Below are 17745 nucleotides of genomic sequence, written 5' to 3' on the forward strand. Positions count from 1 at the left end.
TTTGTTTCCTTAAACTGGTATCGTGCCCGGTGTTTGCTTGCAGCAACACTTGGTTTTTTATTGATCTGTTGTTAACGTGAATCCACGAAATACTTGTTCAACAAACTATCGGAAATCTCTTTTTGATGTCCTACATTGCTTGCGCATTTCTTGAAGAACTATAGAGTTATAGCCCAAGAAAGCAAAAACGGAAATTTGAAGGAAAAAGGTCGGAAATTAGACTAATTAAACGGAAAAAAGAAAAATGAATTTTCAAAGCTAGGCTATCTGAATTAACATTCTAGTTTATAGGGCAAATAAGAAGCACAGCAAACCACTGCTTTCGCTAATAGCGGCGTAGAAAGGAATCCAAATATTGTATCATAGGTAGAAATAATAAATTAAGTACCCATAGGGCTCAGGTCCTTTAAGACGTATCATATGAGATAAGCAAAACACGAGGTTAACCAGCTTTTAATGAGCGATGGGTGAGACTTCGCTGTTTTTCGTGACATATGTTAGTTCAGACTCTCTGCGATTAATAGTATTTGTTGTGGCGTAACAAGCTAGTCACGCCACACTGAGGAGGAAGCCGAAAGGCACGCGTACACACACGCCGACTGGCGTCAAGTCTGGAACAGGATACGTATTGAATACTATAAAGAAAATACGTATCTTTGGAATATACTTAACTTTTAATGCTTCCTTTGGTACATCTCTCTTGACTATACAAATGAGACTCGTAAGATACATGCACTGATACAATTGGCGCCTTGCTAAGTCGTAGCCATTAACTTAGCTGAAGGCTATTCTGTCTCTCGGCAAATGAGAGCAAAGGCTTCGTCAGTATAGTCGCTAGCAACGTCGTCGTACAACTGGGGCGAGTTCTCGTACGTCTCTCGAGACCTGCCGTGTGGTGGCGCTCGGTCTGCGATCACACAGTGGCGACACGCGGGTCCGACATGTACTAATGGACCGCGGCCGATTTAAGCTACCACCTAGCAAGTGTGGTGTCTGGCGGTGACACCACAGTATTTATTTCTTTTTCGCAATAATCATTCTGCAATACATCGCACCGCCAGACGTGGAACGCTAGAGATTTCATCAGTAATTTACTTTTGAAATGTAAATATTCCATAAAAACAGGTTATAAGCAAATACTGCACTATTACCATCCATTGTTGAAAAGATGAATTCCGCAACTCAAAACGCACACGCGAGTGCCATTAGCGGAAAAAAGTGCAAACTTTGTTTTGCTTTTATTTGGAAGAGGGTGTTCCCAAAATTATTTTTATTAATCGACGTAGTCTGTATTTTCACAGAAATCCGTAAAATATTTTGTTTCGAAAGTGAAGATATTACAGATAACGTAGTTTCGTTCTATCAGTGACAATGAGATCGGGAGTATACAGAAATAATCCAGTTTGTTCTCGTAACTGTATAATTGCGTGAAACAGATGAAAATTGATAAAGCACGCCTTGGATAATAGTGTTTCCTGGTTCTTTTTAATACGACGGGCAAACAGTTGAGAGGAGTGTGCGAGAAGAGGGTCGGGTCACGCGCGAAAATGAAATTGCTTCTTAGCGCAGTCCTCGGGCAATTTCGAACACATTTCTGTCGCGCAGTATAAGAAAAACAGTATCTCGCGAGGATGTTGGAAAGTGGAGTCTCTGCGAGTTCTGTATATCGACTATCGGCACGTGAAAAATACGCTGACATTCTTAAAATAGTTATGAGAACTCGTAAGACGACTGTATGTATTTGCAGAGGGGGAAAGTAATGTCCATCTATAAACGCTTCGCAAGGAAGGAAGAAGAAAGAAAAGATTGGGTTTATCCTCCCGTTGACATCGAGGTCGTTAGAGGCGGAGCACAAGCTCCGTTGGTGTCGAGGAAGGAGAAGGAAATCAGCCGTGTTCTTTCAAAGAAACCATCCTGACATTTGCCTCGAGCGATTTAGGGAAATCGAGCTAAACCTAAATCAGGATGGCCCGACTCGGGTTTGAACCGACGTCCTCCCGAATGCGAGTCCAGTGTGTTCAACACTGCGCCAACTCGCTCGGTAAAATGCGCTTCGCCTCCAGGCAACATTACCACAAATTGCGTTTGAGAGAAAATGTCTCATTCGCAAAGTGGCAACAAATTCTATAGAACATGAAACTGCAAAGACTATGGGCTAGGAAGAGGATTTCATTGATACATAATTGTTACTTAACCTGGTCCTTAGTAGTCGTTATTGAATTAATAAGTCACGGAACTGAAGGAAACCACGGTTCACTACATCAACTGGGTGTTCCAAGTAGTTTCAGGTACAGCAAGGACAAACAAAAGCTAAGGATAAGAAAGCTGATCAGGCGTATACTGTTGTCCTTTATCTGGTATCTTGCGGCGACAACGCTTTTCGTTTGCACGATGTACATGTCTTTGTTTCCAATTTTGTATTGTACGAGTTTTCCCCATGTTCTACGGGGATACGTGCAGAGCTAACTGCGCGTGTGTTTTGTGTGTGTTACAGCAGCCGACCTGGAGACTGTGGGGCGAGGAGCGCGTGGAGGGTGCTCTTTACACCGTCTACCTCAAGAAGGTGCGGTACCACCGCCCGACGCGAAGCGTCTCTTCCGTGAGTATTTGCAGTTCTCCATCTTCCTGCAGTTATGAAACGCAGCAGTGATCGATTACTTTAAAAAAAGCAAACTGTTTTGTCCATGACACTGTGCAGTTAAATGTTTGTCTCATACATCATTGAGCAAATGAATTAGACGCACCTACGCAGCAGATAGCAGCAGCCCCTTGAGTTCTGATTATAGAGATGACACATCGAGGCATAGACTCCGTGTGTCGCGGTCTTCAGTCCGAAGACTGGTTCGATGCAGATTTCCACGCTAGTCTGTCCTGCGCAAGCATCTTCATGTTTGAATAACTACTGCAACCTCCATACATTTGAACCTTCTTCTTCAAACCGTTGTCTCCCACTTCAATTTTTACCCCACTCACTTCGCTCGATTACCAAACTGAAGAATCCTTGGTGCCTATCAACTGATCCCTTCTTTTAATGAATATGTGCCGTAAATTTCCTTTTTTGCTAAATTCGATTTAGTACCTGCTCATTAGTTATTCGATCTACCCGTCTATCAGAAGCTTTTGTTCTCTTCTCCTTTGAAATGTTAACAGTCCACGTTTCACTTCCGCATAAGGCTGCAATCCAGATAAATGCCTTCAAGAAAGACTTTGTAATATTGAAATTCACATTCGATGTTAGCAAATTTCCCTTTTTTAAAAATACTTTTTGTCGTTACTAGTTTGCATTTTATGCACTCTATTCCAGACATAATCAGTTATTTCGTTGCTCAAATAACAACAGACAGAGGTTACTTTAGTGCCTCATTTGCTAATCTAATTCCCTTAGCACTGATCTATTTAATTCGAATACATTCCAACAACTTTGTTTTAATTGCTGATTTTTTTATTTATGGGCATAAGGCCGTGGCCCATAGCATAAACTTTTGCCTATCGTTTCGGTTTCAAATGCTGGAAACGTCATCAGAGGCATACGGGCTCGGAAAGCAGTTACAGACTCGAAGGCGCCCAGCAAGACGAACTGAGCTTGTTCAAGTGTGTAACTGTTTTCTGATCGTTAAAGCTTCTGATGATGTCTTCAACACTGGAGGACGAAACGTTAGGCAGAGAAGTATACCTTGAGCCATGACCTAATGGCCGTTAAACAAATATCAACAACTGCGCAAATACCGCATTCAATGATTGAGCCAGCCGGCCGAAGTGGCCGTGCGGTTAAAGGCGCTGCAGTCTGGAACCGCAAGACCGCTACGGTCGCAGGTTCGAATCCTGCCTCGGGCATGGATGTTTGTGATGTCCTTAGGTTAGTTAGGTTTAACTAGTTCTAAGTTCTAGGGGACTAATGACCTCAGCAGTTGAGTCCCATAGTGCTCAGAGCCATTTGAACCATTTGAATGATTGAGCCTCGTTTTATTTTTTGTTAAGGTCCAACTTAAAACTTCTTTTCAAGCCACTATTTATTCTTTTCAAATCATGTTTCAAAGATGATCCACATCCTTTGCCATCCCTGAAGTTTGCCGAAGAAATTGTAATTCTTTCAAAGTTTTTATTTCTTCTCGTTGAACTTTAATCCCTTTCCGAATTTATCCCTTTCCGAATTTATCCTTGCTTTCCTTTACTGCTTCCACATTTTACTGACAGTAACATGGGAGATATGCTACAACAGTGTCTCATCCCTTTCTTAACTATGGCCCCACTTTCACGTCCTTCGACTCTTACAACTGCACTCTGGTTTCTGAGCAAGTTGTAGATAACCTTTTGCACCCCGTGTTTTATGCCTGCACCCATCAGAATTTCAAAGTGTGCATTCCAGTCAGCATTTGTTATAAATTTGGATTTGCCTTTCTTCATTCTGTCTTTTAAGATGTCGTTATAGTATTGCTTCGCGTGTTCCTATCCTACATCTCTCCGGAACCTAAACCGAACTTCTCCAAGATCAGTTTCTACCAGTTTTTCCACTATTCCGCAAATAATTCGTGGCAGTATTATGCAACTGAGACTTATTGAAACTATGATTCGGTAGAAGTCACACGAATCAGCACGTGCCTTCTTTGGAAAGGGATTACTACATTCATCTGGAAGTCTGAAGGTATTTCGCCTGTCTTGTACACTGAAGTGACAAATGGGATTGCGATATGCACATATATAGATGGCAGTAGTATCGCGTACTCAAGGTATAAAAGAGCAGTGCATTTGCAGAACTGCGATTTGAACTCAGATGATTCACTTGAAAAGGTTTCCAACGTCGTTATGACCACAAAATGGGCATTGATATACTTTGAACGCAGAATGGTAGTTGGAGCTAGACATGAGTGACATTCCATTTCGGAAATCGTTAAGGAATTCAGTATTCCGGGCTCCATAGAGTCAAGAGTGTGCCGAGAATATCAGATTTCAGGCATTACTTCTCGCCACGTACTAACGGACAACGCAGTGAGTGACGGCCTTCACTTAACAACCCTTTGCGTAGGGTTGTCGTTGCTGACAGATAAGCAACACAGCGTGAAATGACTGTAGAAGTCAATGTGGTACGTACGAGGAATGTATCTGTAGGTACAGTGCGGCTAAATTTGGCGTTAATGGGCTGTGGCACCAGACGACCGACGTAGTGCCTTTGTTAACACCACAACATTGCATGCAGCACCTCTTCTGGGCTCGTGACCATATCGGTTGGATCTTAGACGGCTGGAAAACTATGACCTGGTCAGATTAGTCCCAATTTAAGTTGGTAAGAGCTGGTGGTAAGGTTCGAGTGTGGCACAGATCCCACGAAGCCGCGGACCAAGTTGTCAACAAGGCACTGTGCAAGCAGGTGGTGGCTCCATAATATTGTGGGCTCTATTTACATGGAAAGGAATGGGTCCCTTGATCCAACTGAACCGATCATTGATTGGAAGTCGTTATGTTCGACTGCTTGGAGACCATTTTCAGCCATTCGTGGACGGAATTTTTATGGATGACAGTGGGCAATGGCACTTGACCACAGTTGTTCGGAACTGGTTTGATGAACATTCTGAACGATTCGAGCGAATGGTTTGGCGACTCAGATCGCCCGATTTGAATCCCATCCAACATTTATGGGACATAATCGAGAATTCAGTTCGTTCACAAAATCCTGCGCCGCCAGCACTTACGCAATTATGGTGGCTGTAGCGGCAGCGTGGTTCAACACTTGTACAGGGGACTTGGCAGCGATTTGTGGAGTCCGTGCCACGTTGAGGTACTGCGGGATGCCGGGCGAAAGGTGGTCTGACACGATATTAGGAGGTATCTCATGACTATTGTCACCTCAGTGTATGTCTCGCATATCAGATGAAATACCTTTGTCGTAGTGTGTTCTCCTTAGAACCTCATTTATTCCGAGGAAATGTCATCTGCTCCAAGGGCCTTATTTCGACTCAGATATTTGAGTGTCCTGTCAAATTCTACTCGTAGTATCATATCTGATATCTCATATTCATCTAAAACCACTTTCCTTTCTATAATATTGCCTTCATTCTTTTTGTGTAGCCCTTCTACGAGGGGCGTTTGAAAAGTCCGTGCAAAGTCCGAGAGATGGCACCACAGGCACGTATCGAGGTCATATTTAGTTAGTAGCATCTTTGGAAAAAGCGCACACCACGTTTCAGCCATATTGGTCTATTTCTTTGTGTTTGACATTCGTGTGAATCAAGGAAGTCGAGCGATTGTCAAAAAAGGGACGAAAAAGAATTTCGTGTGGTGATAGGCAAAACGCCTCAGGAAGCTAAAGAGAAGCTTGATAAACATTACGGTGACTTTGCACCTTCGATTAGAACAGTTTATAAGTGGATTCAAAATTTTCGGAGTGGCCATATTGGCACAAGTGATGCTGAACGTTCTGGACGCCCTGTGGAGGTTACGACTCCAGAAATCATTGATAAAGTCCATGGTATGGTGATGGATGACAGAAGAGTTTAGGTGCGTGAGATTGCTAGTGCTGTGGGCATCTCGAATGAACAGGCACATAATATTTTGCATAAACATTTGGACATGAGAAATCTATCTGCAAGATGGGTTTCGCGATTGCTCACGCTTGACCCAAAACGGAATCGTGTGAAGTGTTGCAAGGATGGTTTGCAGTTGTTCAGGAAGAATCCGCAGGACTTTAACCGTCGTTTCGTCACTGTGGATGAAACATGGATACAGTACTATACTCCAGAGACCAAAGGACAATCTAAACAATGGGTTACCAAGGGAGAATCTGCACCAAAAAAGGGCGGGAAGGTCATGGCGACTGTCTCTTTGGATTATCAGGGGATAATCCTCATCGACTATCTGGAAAATGGTAAAATTATTACAGGAGCATATTATTCATGGTTATTGGACCGTTTGAAAACCGAGCTGCAAGAAAAACGCCGGCAATTGGACCGCAGAAAAGTCCTTTTCCATCAAGACAATGCACCAGCACACATCTCAGCAGTTGTGGTCGCAAAATTATTGGAAATAGGATTCCAACTCGTTTCACATCCCCCGTATTCTCCAGACTTCGCTCCCCAATTTGAAGAAATGGCTGGCGGGACAAAGATTTTATTCAAACGAGGAGGTGATCGCAGCAACTAATAGCTATTTTGCCCTTGGACCAAGTGTATAAGTCTAAAATGAGACTATGTCGAAAAATAAAAAAGGTTTACCCCAAACACGTAAGTAGTTTTTATTTTTGCACGGACTTTTCAAACGCCCCTCGTATACATTCCTTCCACCATTCAGCGTTACAGTCTTTGCTTAATACTGGCTTCACGAGGCACGAAAACCGTTGGAGACCATTTTAATCGATGGGCGCACGCATCAACGCATGAAGGTTGACTAGAGCTGGGTCCAAAACTCGCACGTCTCGCTCGATGTCGTCCTATATAGAGTATAACTTAAGTGAAGTGGCCTGGGTGGCGATACACTAGTTTGACCCGATTTGGGGACGATGATAGTACATGGATGGTTACAGACCAGGGCGCAGCAGGCGAACAAACGGAAGCTGCACGATCAACCATTAGCTTCCTGTTTCGTTACCTGTGGGAGAACAGGGCACGCGTAAACAGGGGCCAAATTTCATTACACGTTAACATCATACGAGAGTATTCTCCACCATGTGTCCACACGATGCCTCGTTGGCAAAGGGGATGCATCGCTGCCTGTTGTTTACGACGTTGTCATATTGCGACACCACAGCGTAGAAATATCTCTGAAGTGAACATTTTTATTCGCAGGACACAATGTACAATGCAGCCCAGCCCCCTCACCCCCCATCCCTCACCCCCCCTCCCCTCCCCAGCTCTCACGTGCCTTCCGGACGGTACAGAATTCACTCGTATTTGGAATGAACTTGGCATACAGCTCTGGAGAGGAAGAAACAGGGTCATTTCCCCCTCTAACTATGAGGGTAATCCCAAAAGTAAGGTTTCCTATTTTTTTATAAGTACATAGACCTGTTTATTTCTACAATGGTTTACATCAGTTTACTGCTTGAACATTTAGCTATTTTTCGACATAACCACCATTTCTGTCGATGCATTTTTGTAGACGCTGTGGCAGTTTTTGCATGCCCATGTCATACCAGCTCGCCGCCATGCTGTTCAGAAAGTTATGAACTGGCGTGATTGTTGCTTGATCTCAGATGTAAAGTGGTATGCCCAGGTTTCGTCACCAGTGACAATTGAGTCCAGAAAGTTGTCCTGTTTGGCTGCAAGGCGGTGAAGAAATGCGCGGGAAGCATCAACTCGGTGCCGCATGTGGTCCTCAGTCAGCATGCGTGGCACCAATCTTACGCACACCTTACGGTAGTTCAATGTTTCCGTTAAAATTCTGTGAGCGGTGCTTCGGGGAAACCTCAGGAACCAACGTGCAGAGATCATCCAGAGTGATCCGCCGATCATCACGCATGCTTTGCTCAACCTTCAACACTGTCTCCTCAGAAATGGACGGTCTCCCGCTCCTTTGTTCGTCGTGAATTTCGGTCCAACCAGTTGCAAACTCTCTACACTACTTACGAACATTTTTGACATCCATGCACGACTCACCATACACTTCCGTCAATTGGCGATGGATTTCAATCGGCGCAGTGCCCTTTGCGTTCTAAAACCGAATAACTGCGCGCATTTCGCACTTGGCGGTAACATCCAATGGGAGCTCCATTCTCAACAGCTGCCAAACCAAGACAGAGCGCCTCAGCACGGCGTGCTCATGTTTACACACAGCGCGTGAAGCACTCTTCATAACAGTGTAACCAACTGCCACACAGACAGAGTTCTGTACTTATAAAAAACTAGACGTTACTTTTGGGATTACTCTCGTAGAAGGCTCACACCCCCAGATATACCTTTTTTTTGCTATGGATAAAGGAAAGAAAGCCACTGCAAATGTTTTAGGTTTGTAATGCGCTTGATCATATTGCCAAGTCTACATTGTAACAAATTATCCTGCACCAGCATTGCCAAATGGCTTATGATATCCCAGTTTAGTTCGCAGTGGCCAAAAAACATCAGATGACGTGAAGCAAATGAGGGATATATAGCTTGTGTGTCCATTTTTCCCCGATTTTTTATTCTTCCTGTTCCCTATTAGGAAGCACACCATAATGATCGACATTCCAACGTATACATTTTTTAGTTTATGCGCAAGAGTCCAGTGAGTGCTCAGTACAGAGGGGCTACATACACTAAGGAAGCAAAACATTGTCACCAACTGCTGAATAGTGTTTTGGACCACCTCTGAATAGTAATAAAACAACGATTCTGCACGAAAAGGATTCGACAGGTCTTTGGTAGGTTTCCGGAGGTATGTGACTTTAGATGACTACGTATAGGCCACATAGTTCCTGTAAATTATGAAAAACGGTCTCTGGTCTCGGAGCTTGCGCTGATAACATCCTACTCTTGCTCTATGTGGTGGAGATCAGACAAATTTGGTGGCCAAAACATCAAATTCAGTTGATTTTCAGTCTGCTCAAGCCACCGAATCGATTCTGGCCTTATGACACGGACAGCTAATTCTGCTAGAAGACGCCTTGGCTGTCGGGGGAAGCAGCAAGCATGGAGAGATACAGATGGTCTGCAATAATATTCATGTGGTCAACAACTGACGTGGCACCTTTGATTAATACCTCAGGTCCAATAGAAGCCCATGTGAATGCCGGCATTGCATAATACTGCCCCCCCCCCCCCCTCCGGCCTGCGATCGTGGCTCGGCACATCCGTTCAACAGTATGACGAAGTATCTCGACACCACCAACGACCTTGTGTAACTAGAAATGTGATTTGTCCGACACGCTTGCATTGATTCACGGTACAATCGAGATGATCCTGTGTCCACTGTAGTCGTAATTGACTACGTTGTGAGGTCAGCATGTAGGGGTGCTGCGAAGCCCCACGTTCAACAGTGTACACCGAAAAGAGTGTTTCAAAACAATAACGTACGGACCGGCGTTGTACTCCGTCGTCAGATCTGCCACAAATCGCTCTAGAGACGGGAGAACCTCCGATCTCGACGTCCTGTTATGAGACGCGGACATACAAGACGTCGCCTACTCGTGGTTTTAGCGCCCTTCAAACACTTCCCTGAGAAACTGACGACAGTAGCACGCGAACAGCCCTTTCAGTCTCTCGTTCCCAGGCGCAGGTTCATAACAATGTGCCCTTTGACAAAGTCGCTTATGTCAGTGTATTTCCACATTTGCGGCCAGTATCATCGCTACCATGATTACTCATTCGTCTCTGCCCCGCGTTTATACTTTCCTCACCGCGTCACGTGCCCGCAGCTCCACCAAGCGGCAGCCAGTCCCGCGATGGACAGAGGTCTCTTACAATAAAGTGCTGCCCTGAAAAATTAATTTTAATCCTGGAGTTGCATATGTTAGCGAAAACTCAATTGACCGCAGCAAAGAAAGTGAGCTTAGTCTGGATGAAATCGGTATGTCTAAGTGGACTTCAATAAAAAAGTAAATGTCCTTGCCATACGCGTACGGTAATCAAAGTGTTTTACTTCCACCGCGCCCGTGTTGTCATTCGCCAAGCCCAAGGCCATTTTTGTTACGCGGTGCCCTTACCAGTGTTAAACAGTGTGTACTCATATTTTTAAACATATTTTGCTTTCATATAACACATTAAGACGACGTCTAATAACATTCATTTCAATAATTTAAGCACTGAAAGATGATGTACACTTCATGATAAAATTCAGGCTTTCACGGCCGGTATTTGCGACATTGCTCATATTTGACTAATTGGCCTCGGAACACGACCTTATGTCCACAAATAAAATATCAGCAGTGCCAATTACACTTTACCTGTAGACTTAACCATTTTGTTTAGACATAAAACACACATTTCTACAAACACAAAATGTACGTACGTACAAAGGAAAACCGGCAAACCTCCCACCTCCGATTCTTCAGAGCACCCATGTATAAAACAGCTTAAAACGTCTCATTACTTTAGAGATGAGTAAATGTGTTAAATATTTGACGTTAAGCGTTTAAGCGAGAAAAGTTCCGAAAAAGTTTGAGATTATATGCACTGTTCGTTCGAACTCTTGTAAATGCTCATATTCTCCAATACTGAATGATTGTCTGAGAAGGAACCCCTTGAGTGCGAGGTCGCAAAAGGCCGATGATGCTTTAGAATTCGACGCTCCACATATTGTCTACCATGCAACCACAGTATTGGCTGCTAATGGCAACATGGGGAGGGACTGGAGGTATCCAGTGGTGAGCACAGCACGAGGCTGCGAAGCGTCGTTGATCGGTTTAGTCGACGAGTAACTCACAACAGTGCTACAGCACTAGGTGTGTTGAAACGGAGCAAATCAATGACAACGATAAACAAAGCACATGTTGCATTATATCTACAACAACAGTTGTCGAAATAGAGATTTCGCCAGAAAGAAATCCTAGGAATTTCGCAGTGTGTGAAAGTACTAGTGGACGAAATATTAGCGATTCTGCAAGATGAATCAGTGGAATGTGTTGTACAAGCTCGACTCTGCGAACAATGTACACGAGGAGTACAATGATGCCGATATGTGCTTAACAAGTGAAAATGATTTCAAACAGGTGTCGAACCATAGTTCCTTATCATTGTCGGACAGGGAACCACAAATCCTGTTTCCAGTGAAACGTAATAAAGGACAATCGTCATCCAAGGAGCGGGTACTATACATAATTATGTACATGGAAGATCATCCTCAACATAGGAAAAAAAGAATTGCGGAAGGATTTCGTATAAGTCCGCAGCAACATGACCTTGTAGTGCATAAGAAAAACTATGGATATTCAAGGGGGACAGTCCATACCTGCAAAAACCGGCGTTTTCGCGTTTCAAGGATGCCCGATGAAATCGGTCAGGATGTGCGTAATAGTGGCCTACCACGGTATGCACTTCAAATGGCGCGCGACACACATTAGTGATTTCAAGGGAAGCAATGGATGGTTACATAACTAAAAACAGTGCTACACAATTGGAAGACGTAAGATAATGAAATTTCAAACAAAGCGTCAACTTGACGATGCACAGAAAACTGCGGAATCGGCCCGAAAATATGTAGATTAGGTAAACAAACTTATCCCATCGTTCAGTAAGGAACTTGTTTTCAATTACGACCAATCGGGGTTTTAAGAGGAATGCATATGAAAGGAACTCTAGAAATTAGAGGTACCAAGAGAGTTGTATCAAGATAAACTAACACCAGTACCTTAACGTATTCGTATACAATTATGCCGTCTCTTACTCTGGATGGTAAATTGGGTGGAAAGTTGTAGGTGCTCTGCCCCTGTGAGTCTTTCTCGTGTGCACGATCTTGCGAGGGCAGTGGGGAATACAGTATTTACGTCACAGCGCGCAAGAGTGGAACAATGAGCGTAAGAGACCTGCAGCTATGATATGAACACTGCTTTTGGCAAATAGCTGGTCAAAATAACTTGCTTTTGCTTGATTCTTGAGCTTTGTATAAAAATCATACTACTTTAGAGCAAACTGTCCCTCCTGAAAAGTATGTGACATTGTAGTCATACCACCTGGAACCACTTAACAGACTCATCCAGCGGTAGCGTTCTCGCTTCCCACGCCCGGGTTCCCGGGTTCGATTCCCGGCGGGGTCAGGGATTTTCTCTGCCTCGTGATGGCTGGGTGTTGTGTGCTGTCCTTAGGTTAGTTAGGTTTAAGTAGTTCTAAGTTCTAGGGGACTTATGACCACAGCAGTTGAGTCCCATAGTGCTCAGAGCCAGACTCATCCTCTGGATGTTTGTTTTTTCCGTGCTTGTAAAACGTATTATCGCACTACCTGCAGCTAAACCTCAAAGGATAGCCGGTTTCACGATAAGCTCCACGACAGACTGTTTCAGATTCAGTTGCATGCCATCATATTCCATCAATTCTCATCATCCAGTTACACAAATATAATTCTATATGCATTCTTTAAGGGTGGATACCTAGCTGAACGTCCTGCACGGTTTGCAACTCCCTAGGAGTTTGCCTTAGCTCTTCATGGTTGCAACTTTTGTGATCATTGTGGCACGCCATTTTTTATTCGGTGTTCATGGGTACAAGTTAATGGTTTGTTTTGAACATTTCTTGAATGTCGACGATGTCCATTTTGTGTAGTACATACATCCCATAGAAGGTTGATCTCTGCATCCCCCGGACACATCTGTTGTCTTGCTGATGCACATGGCACGTCATTAGCAGCTAATATAATAATTTTTAACACAACAATTTCAAATGAATCTTACTAAAGATTTAACTTGCGATCTCACACTCAAGGGGTTCCTTCTAGGAAATCTGCGCGCCATGAGTTGCACTGTCTCCAGACATATTCACAGTTCCGAACCGCAAAACTTGCCTTAATGTGTTAAACCTTTAAATAAAATTGTAGCTCTTAATGCTTAGCTTTTGACAACATTTAAATTTTTTTAATTTGGTCAATAACTGTATGAAATACTGAAAGTCATTTTTTTGCCCCTGGAAGCCCAGACGAAACCCAGTTTCCTCTTTTCTCACGCAGAATCCTGAAAGCTATCTAGGAAATTAGATGGATGTAGTATTTCTTGGTATTCGGAAAGCATCCGATTTCGTATCACACTAATAGTTACTAACAAAGGTACGATCATACCGGGTATCAAACGAAATTCGTGACCGGACTGACGATTTCTTGTTAGGCAGAACGCAGCATGTTGTCTTGGATGGGAGTTATCGATAGAGGTAGAAGTATGTTGTTATTCAGTATCAGTGACTGGACAGACAACAGTAACCCCAAACGATGCAGTTATCAAGATTGCTGAAAAAACCTGCACTAATATTCAGTCTGATCCTGATAAAATTCCATAGTGGTACAAAGATGGACAACTTACTTTAAATGTTTAGAAATGTAAAATTGTCCACTTTACAAAACGAAAAAAACGTAATATCCTATGACGACAATAACAACACGTCACAATTGGAATCGGTCGACTCGTACAAATATTTTGGTGTAACAGTTTATAAGGATATGAAATGGAACTATCCCATAGTAGTAGGTAAAGCAGGTAGTAGACAGCGGTTGATTACAAGAATATTAGGGGAAATTCAATTAGCCTATTAATGCGATTGCTTCCACTTTTGCTCAGTTCATTTGGAGAGTCCAAATCGGAAGTTTCAGTCCACTTTGTGTAGTGCGTCTCTGTCTGTACTGGCAGTAGCAACACGAATACTGTTCTGCAGCTCATCCATGGTCTGTGGACGATTGATATGCACCAAGGATTTAAGATAGCCCCGTAAGAAAAAGTCTGAGGGGGGGGGGGGGGGCTAAATCTGGTGAGCGTGCTGGGCACTGAAGATCGTCCTTGCAAAGACACGAGACGGTCGGAGTCATTGACGCTCGTGCCATGTGAGACGAGGCGCCGTTTTGTTGTAACCCCCCTCCCACCTCCACACTCATTTCTTCAAGATCGGAAAAAAAACTCGTCAATCGTCTGGACATAACGCTCAGAAGCGATCGTAACTGCCCTGTTGTTCTCTTCGAAAAACCATGAGCCAGTTTTGAATAACGCACACCAAACAGTCCCATATTCTGTATGCAGGGGCTGAAGTTCTCACGTGTTTTTCCGTGAAACAAAATTGTGTGAATTAAGTGCGTGCACTACTTCCAGTATGTACGGATGAAATATTAAGTATTCATGACGGATTCGTCTCATTGCGCGATCAGAAACTACAAGAGCAGCAACATGTTTGCGTGCATATCGCTTGGGGGAATTCAAAATCGCCAGCCTTACTTTCTAGACGTTTTCTCGTGTCCTGATGGGTCTTGAAGAGGCTGGTTTCCTTTTCTGTGCACTACCAATATCCATAACTGTGTTCACTCACATAACAATCGATTTTCTGTCAGCAACACGACCTGCAGGCGCGAAATTAAACTTTTACTTGAATCCACGCTGCGTAGCAATGACCGAACGGCCATTGAGAGAAGTAAGTCGTCGTAACGAATGTGCGCTCCTCTCTCGTCCACTGAATTACCGCTACTAAACTAACCTTAAAAAAATAAGTTAGGTTACCACTTTCGAAAGCGCTCAACCATCCACAACAATGAGGAACGGCTGCTGTGTGGTGTCTGTTTCAAATGAGGAAGTTTCCGCGCCACACCCTGTATTACAACCCGGTTTGTGTCATTACCATGGTGAGTATGAACAAAAGATTACGCTAATTACAGCGTGCACCGAGGCATTTAAGGTATCATTATTCCCGGAAGGAACAGGAAGATATAACATATAGTCTGCCATGCACTTCACAGTGGTTTGCAGAGTACGTGTGTAGATAGAGGGATTTTCGCTCCCTACGACTGATTTTACCGAGGAAGGTGGTGCAGTTATTAAGGTATTGGACACGAGTTTTCGAGGAGCAGTGTTCAGGTCACCGGGAGAATTATGTTTACCACGCTGTTCTCCAATTGATTAAAACAAATGTCAAAACTTGTTCCTTTAAAAACAATAGCCATAATTTCTTCCCTACCTTTGTGGTATCAGAACTTGTACTCCGCCAAGACCTCTTCCCTGAGTTCCTTTTAGGAAAGGTAGTAAACAAACAGCTTCTTAACTATCTGGCTTCAAATAACATGTTGTCTGAGAAAGTTTCGATTTCTAAAGGGTGCCGATATTGGGAAGGCTATTTGAACAAGCAACGAGAAGGTAAGTAATTCGTTTGACAATAAAACACAAGCCCCTCAAAGCAAAACAAGTAGATGGGAATATTACGGTGAAAGAGGATACGCCGCAAAATTTCTCTGACAGGAAACAAATGATGCAAAAAACCGACTGAAGGAAAAAGCAATTGACTGACCAGTCGGTTGATGAAAACTGTCGGTTGTCCCATCACTAGTAAAGGGGGTGTTGAGTAGATACGAAGAAAGGCAGCACAAATGGTCACAGGTTTGTTTGATCCACGAGAGAGTGTCACAGAGATGCTGAAATGACTTAACTGGCAGTTCCAGGAAAACTATCCCGAGTTTTAAGAGCCCCCCCCCCCCCTACCTATCGCTCCTATAGCAATCGCGAAGACAAGATTACACTAATTGCAACGTGCACAAAGGCATTTAAGCAAGCATTCTTCCCACGGTCTATACTGGAATCGAACAGGGAAAACGTCTTATTACGAGGGTGGTCTGGTAAATTCCATGAAATAATGGAACATTTTTTGTTGCTCCTTTATGATTGGTAAGATTTATTGTTCCAAGGATCGCATAAAGATTTCAAAAATTTACAGCGTTCAGTTCATTTTTGACAGCCGTCTGAATTGATCAATGAGTCGACTGCTATTGAAAATGAAGAAAACCGAATTTCGTGTTGTTGTGAAACACTTTTATTTGGAGGGTTGGACTGCCACACGAAACAAGACAGAATTAGATGGCCCTGCACCATCACTGAAGACCATTTACTTCTGGATTAATGAATTTCAACGTGGTCGGACAAGCACCGAAGACGAAGCGCTCTCCAACCGTCCAACTGGAGTTACCACGAAAGAAGCCCCTGACAAAATCAATTATATGGTAATGCAAGACCGCTGTATAAAAATTCGAGAGATTCTTGGGACTGTAGGCATGTCAACAGGGCGAATGTATAACATCGTGCACGGAGAATTGGCTATGGGAAGCTGTGTGCGAGGTGGGTATTGCAATCGCTAACAGACGACCAAAAGCGCATCAGGCACAAACTTTCAACAGAATGTCGCAATTTTTAGCCGCAATCGACAAGACTTTTTGTGCCGATTTGTGACTTGATGAAACCTGGATCCATCATTGCACATCATAGTCAAAACAACGGACGAAGTTGTCAGTTCGTGAGGTGATGACCACTGCTTCTTTTTTATGATTATTCTCAAGGAATAATCCCCATAGATTACTTTGAAAAGGGCAGAATCATAACTGTACTCCATTGTGTTTTATTGCAGAATACTTGGAAACTTAGGTTGCTTGGAAAAAATAAAAATCTTGACACACAAAAACGTGCTCTGTCACCAGGATAATGCACCACCCCATACGTCACCTATAAAGAATGACCAAAATGCATGAATTGGGCTTTGTATTGGTTCCTCATCCACCCTATTCGCCAGACTTAACCCCAAGAGACTTTCTCCTCTTTCGTATTTGATACTTTTGCTTATTGGAAAGAAATTTTCATCAGGTGAGGTACGGAGGTCGTCACAGTTGCAGTCAACGAGTATTTTGCAGAGTTCGACAGATCCTATAGATCCTATTTTTCCAATGGAATGAAAAAGCTGGAGGATCGCTGGACCAAGTTTACATCCCGTAAATGAGACTTGTCAAGAAGTAATGTGAGTTGATTACGAAACAATCATTTTTGCTTGCTTTTCTTACCAAACTTATCAAGCCATCCTCGTAACAGGTACAACGGGATGTACTCTCTGTCAAGCATTTCACAATGGTTTGTGGAGTATAGACGTAGACGTAGAAAAAACGATATGGGACGCTAGGTGTTCTGTAACCAACTCCCTTTTCCCAGTAGCTTGCCAATGAACCGAAGTCTGCCACCTGCTTTACCTCTGGCGGATTCTGTTGGATCATTCCATTTCAAAGTGTTCACCCAAGTGTGTGAGTGAGTCGACTAATTCCGGTTGTGGCTAAAATTGACATCTTTTCATAAAAATTACAATTATTAAAAAGGGAGGACCTTTTAAAAATAGTAAAAAAATAGTGGTTAGT

General features: G+C 43.3%; 1 protein-coding gene across 1 annotated transcript in view; it reads left to right on the plus strand.

Annotated features, from left to right (window-relative positions):
- LOC126262711 (ral guanine nucleotide dissociation stimulator-like 1) overlaps positions 1-17745 on the plus strand; it is a 394400-nt gene that overhangs the window by 296597 nt on the left and 80058 nt on the right. The window contains exon 2 of the mRNA XM_049959494.1: positions 2495-2599. Within this exon, the coding sequence (XP_049815451.1) occupies positions 2495-2599 (105 nt within the window). The remainder of the gene's footprint in view (positions 1-2494; positions 2600-17745) is intronic.

This window comes from Schistocerca nitens, chromosome 6 (assembly GCF_023898315.1).
Source record: "Schistocerca nitens isolate TAMUIC-IGC-003100 chromosome 6, iqSchNite1.1, whole genome shotgun sequence".
NCBI lineage: Eukaryota > Metazoa > Arthropoda > Insecta > Orthoptera > Acrididae > Schistocerca > Schistocerca nitens.